Source organism: Bactrocera latifrons, unplaced genomic scaffold (assembly GCF_001853355.1).
Source record: "Bactrocera latifrons isolate USDA-ARS-PBARC rearing strain unplaced genomic scaffold, ASM185335v1 scaffold_724, whole genome shotgun sequence".
Taxonomy (NCBI): domain Eukaryota; kingdom Metazoa; phylum Arthropoda; class Insecta; order Diptera; family Tephritidae; genus Bactrocera; species Bactrocera latifrons.
In genome coordinates this window covers 75,196-90,706 of record NW_017537406.1, presented here as the reverse complement: position 1 = coordinate 90,706, position 15,511 = coordinate 75,196, and the positions used below count along the sequence as shown (strand labels likewise).

Sequence of the window (15,511 nt, the reverse complement as noted above, 5' to 3'; positions counted from 1 at the left end):
TAATTCTCATTTCAAAATCACTGATCAAGGTAAGTATGGAAATAAATATTTTTTTATAAAATTGGAAATATTTAATAATATATTGATACAATAATTAATATTTTGGACAAGACTGATTAAATTTAATACTTAGGAATTTAAATAATCGAAAAATATTTGAATATTTTATAAAAATATTGTTAAAGTTATAAATTTTAAAACCTAAGTGCCTAATTTGTAGTAGAATATTTAGGGGCAACTCGTACCAAGTGATTAATTTGTAGTAGATTTTTGCGTATGGGTTAGTGAACAATGAAGAATTGGTTACTTGTAAGTTTATACAATGGCCATATCTCTATCTATGCTTGGGGAGTAGCCATTGATAAAATTATCTATGGTGTAGATTAAGTACTGTGAATGGTCACTTTCGCTACTCCCTTGTAGCAGATAACTTGTTACGAGACTCTTTGGTTCGAGAGAGAGCTGTCAAAACTCGCATTTTTTATAACATTTGCCAATGATGCCACTGCTGAAAAATAGTACCTAGGGTATTTAATAAATTATACAAAACACTAAACTAAGCACTTTGAAAATGCATACATATATAAATGCTAAAATGAAAAAACATTAATTAATTTACATAAACATTTATTTTGCCAAAATATGTTAGCACAGTTCAATGAAATTTCATTTCACACTAATTTCGTCAAGTAATTATAGCGCTGCTCTTCTGGCATCCCGCCTTTTCCACTAACTGCTGGTTGAAGGCACCCTGATTGTCTTTTGTTGCCAGCTCAGTGAACAGATCAGGGTGCCCTGCCAGCTGACAAGTGAGAGAACAAGAAAAGGGTTCTGATGAAGTTATCTATGCTATCTATGCTTGTAGCATGTCCCAAATGACGTGAATTTGTTATGAATATTTAAGTTGTTTTTCTTTTTTTTTTAATGCAGAGATTTACTAAATGTTGGGCGTATTATAACATTTACTGCCGTAAGTATAGTCAACAAATAAATGTTAATATGAAGTACTTAAATGTAGCCGAGAAAAACGATGCTGCAAAAACAATCGCCGGCCTCTTGTCGAATGGAACCTCCACTAGAGTAAGCATATTGAAATAAGACACTAATGCAAAAATAGGTAATCATATATTTCTAGCGGGAAGGCTATTCTGTTTATAACAAAATATATGATTTCGAAACGGAAGTAGGTGGGCGAAAGAGTAAAATGGTAATGACCTCGGTATCTGGTCATCTGTTGCAATTAGAATTTGTTGGAATATATCGTCGATGGAAGGAAGTAGATCCTCAAGTGTTATTTACAGCACCAGTACAAAAAACATGCAAAGAAAATTTCAAACCAATTCTAAGAACATTAGAAAGAGAAGTCCGCAGCTGTAATGGACTCATAATTTGGACAGATTGTGATAGGGAAGGAGAAAATATAGGATATGAAATAATAGACGTTTGTCGCAAGGTGAAACCAAGCATTAAAGTGTACAGAGCAGTTTTCTCAGAGATTACCAAAGCTTCTGTTCGACGTGCTCTTCGCGAATTAAAAGAACCTAATAAGAGATTAAGCGACGCTGTGGATGTAAGAACGGAACTTGATCTTAGAACAGGGGCAGCAATAACAAGATTTCAGACTATGAGATTACAACGTTTATTCCCAGAAAAAATTGCTGATAACCTAATCTCTTATGGGAGTTGTCAGATACCTACGTTAGGCTTTGTCGTGGAGAGGTATAAGGAAATAGAAGCATTCGTTTCAGAACCATTTTGGAAATTAAAAGGTAAATGCAAATATAAGATAATATTTATAATATTTACGTGTTATAAAAACTGTAACCAAATTGACAAGTGGATCTTCTGAATAATAATTTTAATAGTTGGTATGAAATATAACGAACAAAATGTTTTTTTTAAATAGTTTTACATACGATCGGGGACCTCACAGTAGACTTCCTTTGGGCGCGAAATAGATTGTTTGATAAAGCTGCTTGTGAAGATTACCTCTTACTTTGTTTAGCTGATCCGAAAGCGAAAGTTATAGATGTAATAACTAAAATTAAACATAAATGGCGACCGACTCCATTAGATACTGTAGAGATGGAAAAACTGAGTTCGCGTAAACTTAAAATTTCAGCTAAAGAAACAATGACTATAGCAGAAAAATTGTATTCCAAGGGTATAATCAGTTATCCACGCACTGAAACTAATCAATTTTCAAAGGATATAGATTTAAGGTATGTATTAAAATTTTCTTCTTATGCCTATATGTGTCTATATTTTTTATAGTTCTTTGATAGAACAACTTACTGCACATCCAGACTGGGGAACATTTGCACAACGTGTAAACGAATGGGGGGCTAATCCACGAAATGGAAACAAGAGTGATCAGGCTCATCCACCGATTCATCCTACAAAGCTGGTAACAGGTTAGTTTCTAGAATATGCATTAGAATCTAATGTTTCCAATATTTTAAATTAACAACCTACAAAATAAATTGATCTAAATTTAAGGGTTAAATTGATTAGGCGCATATCCCGTTATTCTCACTTTACTAATGCTATTTTAGATATTATGAAATATGATATCAGCAAATTATAATTATTTTTAAACTTATTTATTATTTTAACTTGTAATAAGATCTGTTAAATATGTATGTACTTATTGAGTCGAAGTTAACTTTTATAAATGTAAGTTGTCTCGAAGTATTACCATGGTTTAATTCATATATTTTCTCTAGTTTGTCAGCAATAAAATGTAAGCCATAAATATGCATTATGCTAACATATAAAGATAAAATGTACAATTAAAAATACAAAGTATAAAATGTTCAACTTTTTTTCAGATCTGCACGGTAATGATGCACGAGTATACGAGTTAATATGTAGACATTTTCTGGCTTGTGTTAGTAAAGATGCAGTTGGTTCGGAAACCGTCGTTAATATCAGTGTAGCCGGTGAAATGTTTACTGCGACTGGTCTCTGCATTCACGAACGAAACTATTTAGACGTATTTATTTACGAAAAATGGAATGCAAAACAAATACACAAATATGAACGAGGTAACTTTTTTAGATAAGGAGACAGATTAATTTGATAACTTTCAACACAGGACAATTATTTGAACCCACTGAAATATCAGTGCAAGAAGGAGCCACTACTGCTCCTCCACTTTTAACGGAGGCTGATTTAATTGGTTTAATGGAAAAACATGGCATTGGAACCGATGCCACTCATGCTGAACATATAAATACAATCAAGGAAAGAGGTGCCAAGACCAAATAAAGTTCGGTACATTAAATTTTAATGTATTTTATTTCTTTTGTGCATGAATATTTATATGTACATTTAGGATACATTGGTGTGGTAGACAAAGGGTTTCTTGTTCCCGGTGTAATAGGAATGGGTTTATATGAAGGATATGATGCCATGAATTTAACATTAGCTAAACCCATGTTAAGAGYAGAGTTTGAGTCAGACTTAAAAGATGTTTGCACAGGAAAAAAGGAACCTAAGGTGGTGTTAGATGAACAAATTCAAAAATATCTCGAAGCATACACACAAATAACAGAAAAAATTACGTCTATGGACAATAAAATTGCCTTGCGGTATTTTTATGAAAGTATTAGCCAGTATTTCATTATATAACTTCAATTGTATTTCTTTAAAGATTAAATGAAAATCCTACAACAAATGACAATCGGAAGGATAATTACGATATTACGAATAAATCCATAACAGAATTGTTTCAATGTCCGAAATGTTCCGTGGCTCCGTTGACTTTGCGGCAGAAGAAAAGTAATAAGGCATATTTCATTGGCTGTATGAACTTTCCTGATTGTAAGAATGCCATTTGGTTGCCAGAAGAATGTGTAGAACCAAGAATTTTACCAGAAAGTTGTCAGCGTTGTGGACCAAATGTAAAACTGATTAAATTTAAATTTAATTCTTTGTACTATAAAAATATATTTAATACACCTACTGGTTGGTATACTTCATGTTTCCGCTGTGACCAACATCTCCGTGATTTGTTTAATATTAATCTAGAACAAGTGAAGAGTACTGGTGGCATTGTTGGAATTATTAATAATCCTATAACACCTGCGGGTGCAGTACCATTGGTCTCTCCTAGAAATCTAAATATCAATAGAGTATCAGAAAGTTCAGTAAATATTCTGAAGAAGAGAAATATGAGTAAACCAAAAATAGTACCTGGAACTAAAAAAGACTCAAAAAATAAAAAAACGAAAATACAAAGTACACATAAAAACATTCGTACGTTTTTTACATCCGGTAAATATAAATATATAATAATGATTGAACTTTCCATAATTCGCTCATTTTATTTTCCAGCATTAAATAATGAACATTCAAAAAGTCTTGAACGACTTGATAATGCAGCAGTTAGTGATGCGGTTTTGGATGAGTTTTTTGAAAGTGATAATGATTTCGATGAAATTATATCTAAAGTTGATATTCAAAATGAAAATAGAGCTGATGTGCAGGCTGCCCGCATTGATAGCTTGCTTACCGAAAAAGGAGATTATGTTTCCACAGAAAACTATGCGACTGCAACACGTTATGTAAATAACATTGATTTAAATTTTGACAGCGATATTCCTGATTTACAAGATTTTTCATGGGGAACGGGCCAGTATAAACGAAGCACAATGAACAAATGCTCAGGATGTAATCAAAAAGCCAAACAGTGAGTATCGTGTAATATAACCAATAAATATAATTTAAGGAGGAAATACTTAAAATTTTGAAAAATCATATTTTTCTTTATAAAATGCTAGTTTGATCCGTTAAGAATATGTATGTCACAAAAATTTTGGAGTGTAATTTCCAGAATTTATTTTTTGGGTTTGATGGCTGACACAGATATAGTAATACTCTATTTAGTCACCTTTTTGTAGTGACAGCTACGAAAGAGCGGCACGCCGGTAACTAAATGAAGCATGACTGTTAAATTCTCTTATATTTGTTATAAAAAATATTTGTTGAACGAGATCGATAAATTAAAAACAGAAAAATAGTGCATATCTTTAAGAGCTCGAGAAAGTTTTGTTATGTCGATGTGGTCGCGGAAGTATATACTCAGTTAAACCTTAAATTTTTATACGGTGTTACAACGCTCATTGGGTATTCTTCTAGTAAAGTCATTTATTTAATAATAGAAAGTAGTTATTGGAAATATCGACAAAGTACTGAAGAATATAATACCTGATATTAAAAGGCAGAATGGCAAACGAATCACCAAGGCTCTACGGAGGATATGGATGTAGAATCAATTAAAGAATTCCTTTGATTTTAGAAGAATCTTTTTGGTGAGAAATTCTATAATTACATTGGCGTTGGAGATTCAAGAACACCCAAAGAAATTCTTAATGTAAATCCGTATAGTGACAAATTTTGTTACTGTTAAATGTTAACATCCTCTAGGAGATGAAAAAGGTGTACTGGTCCACTATTGTCATTTGCAGAACTCATACGGCAGTAGTCGTCCACATCATCAGTACTATCCGTCTGGTCTCGACTGTTGATGTTAGAGTAAGAAGATTTTCAACACCCTGCACCCCTACATCCGGAGATCCAAAAGTATGTGAAGCTAATATTTGAAAATTTATTCGGAGATTAATTGCTTGAAATATTATTTGATGGTCAAATGGAAGTTTCACTCGACCGTTGGACGTCTCGCTCTAAATATCTACATTCGTGTTGAAAAATAATGGAAATAGTGTCATAAGTTTGGCAAGTAATGAAAAGTTCAGATGTAATAGTTGACCAACAATGCAAATCGTTTGCCGATAGAATGATTGAGCATAGAATGACGACAGAAAATTGATAAAGCTCATTAGCTACTAAAGAAGCTCGTGAAGCACATCAACAACAACTTGCTGAGAAAAATTACTTCTACGAACCTACCGAAAGACCAGTCAGTATACGGCATTGGAATCGCTGATTAATTAGTAAGTCACTAATCATTCAATTTTTCCGTATTTGAACTTTAAACGCGTGGTTTTTTTAAACCATATTTTTAGATCGGGGCAGATAACTCAAAAAGTTATTAATCGATATTTCTGATTTTTTGCTCATGTCATCTTAAAGTATTATTTCCCATGTAAACCAACATTTCTTTTTTAATTTGTTTAAAAAATCTTTTTTCAAGCAAAAGCTGTGCAAAAATTCGATAAATAACTAATTTTTTTCGATAATTTTATTTTACGGAAGAAAATTTGTTTCACTTATTTTGGTTCATCTGGAAAATATGACATTAATAAATAAATAAAAATTGCTTATTCCTTTTCAGATCAATAAAACCGAAGATATCAGATTGAGGCGTCTCATTGCGACTTTTCCGGAAGAAGTTAGTGTGCAGCCACCATTTTCTACAATTAAAAAAAAACAAAAATGTTTTAATGTTTAAATCACATGCTAATTTTCAAAAATATAAAATGCCGCCTTCATTAAAAAACAATTGATGGAAATTAAACGAAGTTTGCGTATTTACTTTCTCCTCCCTTAATAAAAAAAAAATTAATAAATTACTCACCAAACTTATTTTTCTACACTACTATAAAACTATTTTTGTGCACTTTCTATGATTTTTAAATATTACAATTAATTTTGTATTTATTTTATTTTAGATGTACTGTTAGAAAAGAAGGACCAAATAAGGGCAAGTTGTTTTACGTATGTCCCAAAGCAAAACCATGCAATTTTTTTCAATGGGATGACGACGTTGACGTTACAAGAAATACGGGCCTTCATGTAGATTCACTAACGAAGTGTCCTTTACAAACCGAAAGCATCAAATGCAGTTGCGGAATTGCAGCTAGCTCGTATGTATCTTTTAAAATTATATCTTTGTAGAATAATTAATTATTTATTTCTCAACTGTTCGGGTGTAACCGAACATATTACAATCTCGTAACTTGCAAGGCCGGAGAAATACCTTCAGATGTTGGCGAAAAATCATATAAGGTAGTTAATAAAGGGCAATAAATTAAGGTGCAAAATTTCACCCAGAGGATCAGAATCTCAACATAGTCCTGTCATTATAGTAAGTTCACCTCAGAATTCGAGATACCCAGCTGTAAGTCTGTAAATACTTGTATATTGACACCCTAAAAGTTGTCTCAAAACCTACATGTGGTAGGGTGTACGTAACTATTAAATTTCAAAGTCAATGGTCACAAAAATCGGTTCTGTGTAATATTGTATAATACATAATTCGCTACAAATTTTGTTTGAAACCATTTTTCATACGGTGAACCGTTTTCGAGATAGAGGGCGGAGAGCGCGCGGTCACAGCATCATTTCAGGTCAACCGATGATAAACTGTCGATAAATAAATGACTATAAATATTTGTAAATTTTTATTAACTATTATATTATATTTTATCATTTTTTCCTAACCTATCCACTTTTTATTCAGTATTAATTTATTTAACAACACTTACCTGCCCATGTAATGCAGAATTGTTAATGAAAATATAGGAATTATATTTGAAATTAAACTTAATTAATATTAATAACTTAGATGATAAAAAAAAATAAATTAATTATGAATTTATCTTTTTATTAAAAAATATCATTCAATGTAGGTTTTGAGACAACTTTTAGGGTGTCAATATACAAGTATTTACAGACTTACAGCTGGGTATCTCGGATTCCGAGATTCTTACGTAATTTAAGCTTAAATGACTGGCCTTATAACTTTATATATACGTATAACTCATACACTGACCGCAAAATTCGGCATAAGATTTGTCCGAAAAACGAAAATCATTATAATTTTCATTAAGCTACCTCACAAACAATCACTAATCACATGGAGTAAGGTCAACCGGATGTTCGAAAATTCTGGTAAATGTTATATGTTTTCGCCAAATTGTATCTGTTTTGGGCACAAATATATACAGTTTTAAGTTAAACATGTTCTGTAACTTTCATTGAGATAACTCAAATATTGGCCGATATATCAAGCATAGTCACCTGGAAGTTCGAAAATCTTTATATTAGGTATATGAAAAATCTTTTCTTGAATCTTTCATTCTAATTTTTATTTTGTATTTTTCATGTATTGCAGCATATTGTTTATGCTGCTTGATATGGGGTTGTTGGGTATGTTCAAGTGTACAAGTTAATACATGTGTGTTTAATGATATCTTATCTGTAAATTTATGACTTATGTATGTCCCCTGGCATTTTTATTTTCATAGGACGCCCATTGCATGTAAATGCACGTGGCTGGTTATGTATATATGTATAAAAATAGATATTTATTTTTAATAGTTGGGGTACTCACAACGTGTCATAAAGCATCGTAAAATCATAAAATCATCAATTTTTTACTAGTTTAAAAAATTTGTTGTTGGATTGCATACTTAAATACGTTTACGCAAATACAACTCTGAACGCTATGTTTTCGAATCGTTATAAGTTATAACTTTATGAGACTATGTGAAACCCCTAAGTATTTCGGCTTTGTTATGTATAAGTAATAGCAGAAACAGCCAATTTCGCGCATCCCTTCCTCAGTTGCCGACCGTAGCGAGCGAAATTTGTCCAAAGTTGAGCCCGTAGAAATCAGCCATCTTTTTTGTTTTCAGTTGAACAATGTTACCATTGCTCAATACGCATATATAATTTTGTACACATCTAAGGTTTCAATTACAATTTTTCATAATATAAAATATGAAAACTTAAAACAAACTGTTAAAAATTATTTATAGATATAAATAATAGTATTCGACTTTGATTTTGAGTTAGTTTAAGAAAATTTCAAACATATTGAAGACAATTTTTATAATTACTACAGTATATCGAGACTGGTAACCCTGCGTTGTGAGAGAGCAATGAGCCGACTCGTTTCTACGGATAAATCCAAATACCGTGGAAATCTACGGTATCGTACGGTAAAGCGGGCGGTAGAAGCGGTGTCGGCTGATCATTTACATTGCGCTATAAGATATAATATGTAGGAATGTTCAATGATATTTGAACATATGCCAAGGAAAAGAATTATTTAAAAAAATTAGTGGACTGTGTGTTTTCATGATCTTAAACCGTCCTTTGGTAATTGATGTAAATGCTTGATATAAATCCTTTGGGGCAAATATTTTTTTTTATCATTTTGGGTACCAATTCAGTTGGTCTTTCCTCCGTTATTGAAGGTTTATGAAGTTCTTCAAGTGATTCTTCTCCAACTTCATTTCCTTTTTTGTCTTCCTCTATTACATCTGCTGTTTCTTCTTCAGCAGAAGATAGATATATACAAGATAGATAAAAGATAGGAGCTTTTGTAATTTTTTTTAAATCCGAGTCAAATCGGTAAAAAAATTTCTGGTTCTTTTCTAAAATGTCAATGTGTTTTTACCTAATACCTGTCTATAAAACCTGTCTATGAAAAACTTCACGGTGCTTTCTATTGCTAGAAGCGCATAGATCAATACAATGCTTTGATCAGCGCCCCAAAGCATAAATGCATTTTGCACTTAATTTTTGGTTCCAATTGGTTCGGGTGGATAGGGAAACTCTAGTCACCTTGGTCGGGTTCGAGGCCCATCTAAAAATTTGACTTCCAGCAGAATATTATAGCACTTATCTGATTTAGACCATGTTGACATCAAAACATGGTCTCTAAAGCCTGACATAGTGCATATGGCTTTTAGTCGCCTCTTACGACAGGTATGCCTTGCCGCGGGTATATTTGGTGTCCCTTCGAACCCGAAGGGGTCTCCCCTACCCGCAGGGGGAGGTTCTTTTCTAAAGTAAAATCTTCTAACATCACGCTGAAGGGAACTATAAGTTATTTCGGGCTCTCCTTTACTAAGTTTAAGATTCTCGAAATCCGCCGTTATTTCAAAGTACAATTTCTCAACTTCAAGAGAAGTTTTGTAAAGTACTTTGTGTGAAAATTGTGCATTTGAAGAAACAAATTTCAAAAGTTTTATGTCATCACTTTTTATTGTAATGATTTTGTGGAGTCATCCATTACTTTTCTGAGAAGTTGTATTTATTTTTATTCGATTGTTTTGTCATATCATTCCGCAATGGCTTTGCTGGAAAAGTGTTGGACGTGTGCAGCACCGTTTCGGATACATCCGCTTGGACATCAAGCATTCTCTTTCTGTTTATACCCATGATTTTTTTTTGCAACACTTTTCGTTTTTATTAATCAACTGCTTGGTATTCTCCAAAGAAATCGTTGGAGGTATATTGATTTGGTCGCCTAGTTGACCTTGCTGTGCCTCGACTCACACTCGCTCAATATTTCTTGGATGGCATGTAAATGCATGCTGCTGTACATACGTATGAAAATAGATATACGTACATATATTTTTAATAGTATTTCGGCTTTGCTGATAATGCAAGCATGTTCAATGATGAATGTTAACAATTTACACAAAAAAAAAAACTGTTATCCGTTATAAATAAGCAAAAAAAAATTTTTTTCGCGAATACCTATAAAATCAAAAGTTTTGACTTTTGTAAAAGTATAATATTTAGAGACGAAAGAAAATATAACCATTTTTAATCGGATGATCTTTGTATGGTCTGGCCGAAACCAAATGAAGAATTAAATATCTAAAACGTCAGAGCAACTGATGATTCCGCTATGGTATGGGGTTGCATGTCAGCTCAGGGAGTCGGGAAATTTTTATAGACGATACAACGGATAAGCATCCTTATTTATCCATTCTTAATTTACATTCCAGTGCTGAAAAATTGGGCATATCAAAATTTGAGTTTTTATTTCAACACGAAATAGACAGCCCACGACGTTAAAATGTGAATTCTGTTCAACACAAAACATAGGTCAATGCCCCGACATTAATCCATTTAAAAATCTTGGGACCTATCTAGAAAATAAAGTATGTAATCACCAAATTTCATCAAAAAGTATACTCAAAGGAGTTTCAAAAGAAGAACCCCGACTTTTGCCAAAAATTGCTAGAATTAATGCTAAGACGTTTGGAAGCTGTCTGTAAAAATACGACTACTACTGAAAAGCAAAATACTTTGTGATAGAAAACCTTTTTACCTTTTTACTTGACAAAATATATTCACAAAATTTAGCACGGATTTTTGTCCCAAGCAACGGTGCAAACTGCGGAAGAATCATTAATGCTCACATTTACTAGTCTCTCGGCTTTTTAATAATAAACTTTTTAATTATGAAAAATAAAATCGAAATCTGAAAGTTTACCTTTGTCGTTTGCAAATCACGATGATTGTCAACTAAATATGCACGTCCAGGGTTAAAAGCATTATTCACCATTTAAACAATTATCAAATAAGTCCTTGTCTATTGAAACACCATAATTATCCACAAAATCCAATTATGCATGTTAACTCTTATTCTTGAAACTTGTTTATTGGATTTTCCTATTTTAACATGGTAATATTTCGATACGATTGCTTATCGTACAAACTGTAGTCTTTCTAACTTTAGGACTCCCTATTAAATTACAAATGACAGTGAATATACAATAAATGCTGGAATATATATATATATATATATATATAATATATTAATAACAGGATTTTTATATATCCCGAATAATAGGGTTTTTTACCTGCATTTTTATCTGGGATATACATCCGACTCGAAGTACCAAAAAAGTTTAAAACTCAATATATTTATATGTGTGCGGATACGAAAACAAAATAGAATCGATGATAAATTGAAACAATTAACTAGACAACTATATTCGTAGTTGCTAGATTGTTCGAGTGGCGAAGTTTTGGTAACGATCTAGTTTACTACTGCCGTGTAAAGAGCATTTGAGATATAAGTAAAATTAATAAGAGAATGATTAATAAAGTGTTATGTTGGAATTAGAAGTAGAGATAAGTGTATAACCATTAACTCAGCCCTTCTGGGCTCAAGAGGTGGACCATAAACTGACTGAGTGGTGGGCAATCGTACGTACTATTTCGAGATCAAAATTCTAAATTATGAAGCATTAAACAAGGAACGTTCCATCGCATTTTGATTTTCCTTACCATTTATCTGTCCAGATTGCATAAACAATGCATCGATTTTCCCTTGTTGACACGTTTTCGGGTGTAGGACGTACACCACTTTTGGCAATCTAAACTATCTCATTGCTGTCGATGACTTGTAAGAACTAAATGCCACTTACTGGTGGCATTCTCCACTGCTGCCCTGCTTTTTAAGATAGTCCCTGTCGATATACGAAACGTAGTTAAAGCCTGAAGCTTGAAAGTTGCTTGGCTGTCCAAGTTTATGTTGCCTCTGTAGTTATATACTGATGCACTAGAGGCTTGCATTGCGGTTTTCTCGATAGCAAAGACCTCTGCTTGGTGCGATAGCTTAAAAGGCTGTCTTATGCCTAACTATGGACAACGTCCATACCTGCTGACGTTAATCTTACCCCACGGCACTCAAGATCACAGCGGATCCAATCAATATGCCCTGAGAATGGTCGCTTGCAATTCAACTGATGAAATCAGTTCTTCCCGCAATTGGGTTTTAACCACAACCACCACGATACCCCCCGATGGCCAGTCCGCATTAGCAGGTTGGAGTAAACTTCAAGGGCTCCTGCTCCCCGTGGTACCAGAATTAAGTCTCCGGTCAGACCGCGTAGCCGAAGCTACTACCAGTTAAGCTTTCATAAGGCTCTGGACTGATGGCCAGGTGTTGGACCCCATTCACACATCACATACACGTACCATCATCATCCCTTATACCTTAAACAATTCATGCGCAAACGACCCTAACTGTTCGGTATTCCCACTAGTGGAGATCATACCATAATGTCCGAGTACATCGGGCATTTTGCAATTAAAAGCGCCCGATCTTCTACCAGACTCAGACAAAATCTGAAGTCTAGGTTATCCTCAACGCCACACGCAACTCGCCACATCATCGTCGGAAATCCAGTTATTTTGCAGCAGTGACACACTGTAGCCCCTTCTTAACCTCAATGCAACCGCACGCACAATCAGGTCATGAGGGGGTGCACCTAACAAAACCTGCAAAGTATCCGTTGAGACGGTGCGACATACAAGCAAATAAGTAAGCATTACACAACGCTGGATTGAGAGGAGTTTTTGAGATCAGTATATAACTACAGACTCCAAGACAGTCGTGGCTGTCTCCCACCATCAGCGGCTCCATATGTGGCACAGGTCACAAACAAGCCACGATATATGGTGTGGACAGCACGACGTCCGAGAAACCAGTCACTCCTCAAAATGCGGCGTATTTTGCCTACGGTTGCCTACAGTCGCTCCTTAACATTCGCCAAGTGTGGAGTAAAACACATAATTTAACTCATGGTCAACCCCAGATATTTGACTTGTGTAATATATCTGACGCTGACCCCATTCACACGGACATACGGTGGACTAACCTGCTGCTTAAGAGCTGATTGTCACCGTTTTCTACCTCGACACCTACATCTCAAGTATTCACGATATTTAGGAGATCTTCCCTAGCGCTCTAGCTCAGACCGCGAGCGACCTTCGACCATAAGAAGAAGGTCGTCCGCATACGCTCCCAGCTTAGGTAATCAAACGCCTCCTTGAAGTCACCAAATATGCCAAGGATATATTGACATTGTCCCTAAGGACATTCCGAACGTAAACCCATGCATCCTCTATACTGCGTCCTTTCCTGAACCCACACTGCCTATCTGACCACATGCCCGGCGTTAGCTCCTGAAGCCGTTCCACCCCAACTACTGGAGGGAGACTTATGCCCCGATAAGAACGAGGATCGCTCCTGATCTTATCAGGGCACTTCAGGAGAGGAATAACCCTAGCTTTTTTCCACTCACGTGGAAAATATCCCTCCTAGACGCACTTATTGTAAATGGCCTCCAGGTATTCCGGAATGAATTTCCACAAGCTTTTGCACATCTGTACGTTCAAAATTTGGAGACCGTTTAGACCTAACCTGGCCAAAGGCGTACCCTACTTTGCCGTCATCTAATGGAGGTACAGGCGCCTCTTGTGCTTGAGGTACCTGCACCTCCGACCTTGGAAAGAACGCACCTAACAGAATCCCCTCACACTCTCTCCACGACGATAGCAGAGTGTCACCGACGCGAAGAGACGTAACATCCTCCCTCTTACGACTCTGGCAGATCCTATAGACCAGACCCCAGGGGTCGTTCCGTTTTCTCTAAGTTTTTCTCTTTAATCTTCACTACCATTTCTTTGTACACCCAACTCTATCTTTACACGGATTTGAAGTTACACGGTTGAGAAAAAACTTCTTTCCAGTACGGTTTCAAAATCGCTGTTTTATAATTATGTTTGTTATTACCACACTTAGCACCATTGCTGAAATGAACATACATAGTAGTAACCGGAAATCCAATTATTCGATCACTCTTACCTACATATTTTTTTCGCATGATATTTACATTGCCGAAATGGATATCTCCAGCAGTTCCAGTTCCTCGCAAACAATTGCGCTTATTATCAAGTAGCGACGAATAATTATGTAGCTATGTAAATATTTTTTCCTTATTACTATTTTAATGTTTCTGTTCGCTATTCTGAATTAACAGATTTCTTTTGTTTCTATGCTTAATCTACCAATTTTTCACATGTATGAATTATGTATTTTAAGTTTTAATGCCGTTCCCCCATTTTAGTATACGAATTTTAACTCTATAGGTGAAGGTTAACTCACGCGTCCACCATTTAATCTTACTAGTCATATAACAATCACACCTTTGTACCCTATCATTTATCCCCCACACTACCCCATACAGACGAGTAATTTGCTCATCCACCCCGGACTCTTCAAACTCTCTAAGCGGTATACTAGATACCGCTTACCAAACCGAGAGTCCATATTGGTTCCAGTCAATACCAATGGTACGCCATCACCGCAATGGACTCTCATTAGGCGAGGGAGAGGGCACTCAATCCCCATTCTAACGTTAAAACCCCTACTTGCTGCATAATTCATGAGTGTCACGTCAATGTCACTCACGCCCCCAGGCCCATCGAACGTATACCATTCGCTCGGCTCATTCAAAATATGGAGGCTATTAAGCACAACCCATTCGTTTAATGCCTCGCCTAGACTGTGACTTTAGTATCCAGACGAATGCCGGAATACCTTACCAAACCACATCGCGGACGAGACATTCGCATCTGGCCCTAGAATAAATGGGCTACTACTCGCAAGTAGTAGGAGCTTATCCATGTAGCTCAGGTAGGGATCTAGGGGCTTGCTATATTTACAGTATAAACTAGAGACAATCGTCTTCTATATACTCTGGACACGTCGGATAGTTCGGACTAATGTCCTTGTGGAATCTGAAGAGGTAGTTTCTAAAGCATCCATGTCCACTAAGTATTTGGGTCAGATGGAAATCTAAGTCCCCATGTCGTCTGTCTATCCACGAGTGGATGTCCGGTATTAGATAGATAGATAGATAAATAATTGAGGAATGCACTGCGACCTTAGGTCTATTGTGATCCCTATCCGGAAACATGGCTCCAAGGGCCTTCGACCTGCGCCTAC

General features: G+C 35.2%; 1 protein-coding gene across 5 annotated transcripts in view; it reads left to right on the top strand.

The window, feature by feature from the left end:
• Nucleotides 1-776: 776 nt before the first annotated feature.
• The window catches only part of LOC108976089 (DNA topoisomerase 3-alpha), a 57,565-nt gene continuing 42,830 nt past the window's right edge, over nt 777-15,511 (top strand). The window contains exons 1-11 of one of the 5 annotated variants that reach the window (XM_018945003.1): nt 777-809; nt 931-1,080; nt 1,136-1,769; nt 1,907-2,222; nt 2,275-2,414; nt 2,832-3,047; nt 3,098-3,253; nt 3,338-3,593; nt 3,656-4,278; nt 4,339-4,693; nt 6,636-6,830. In XM_018945003.1, coding sequence (XP_018800548.1) covers nt 1,000-1,080; nt 1,136-1,769; nt 1,907-2,222; nt 2,275-2,414; nt 2,832-3,047; nt 3,098-3,253; nt 3,338-3,593; nt 3,656-4,278; nt 4,339-4,693; nt 6,636-6,830 — 2,972 coding nt within the window. In that variant the 5' untranslated portion in view covers nt 777-809; nt 931-999. The other 4 variants (XM_018945005.1, XM_018945006.1, XM_018945002.1 and 1 more) reach the window with 4 other exon arrangements.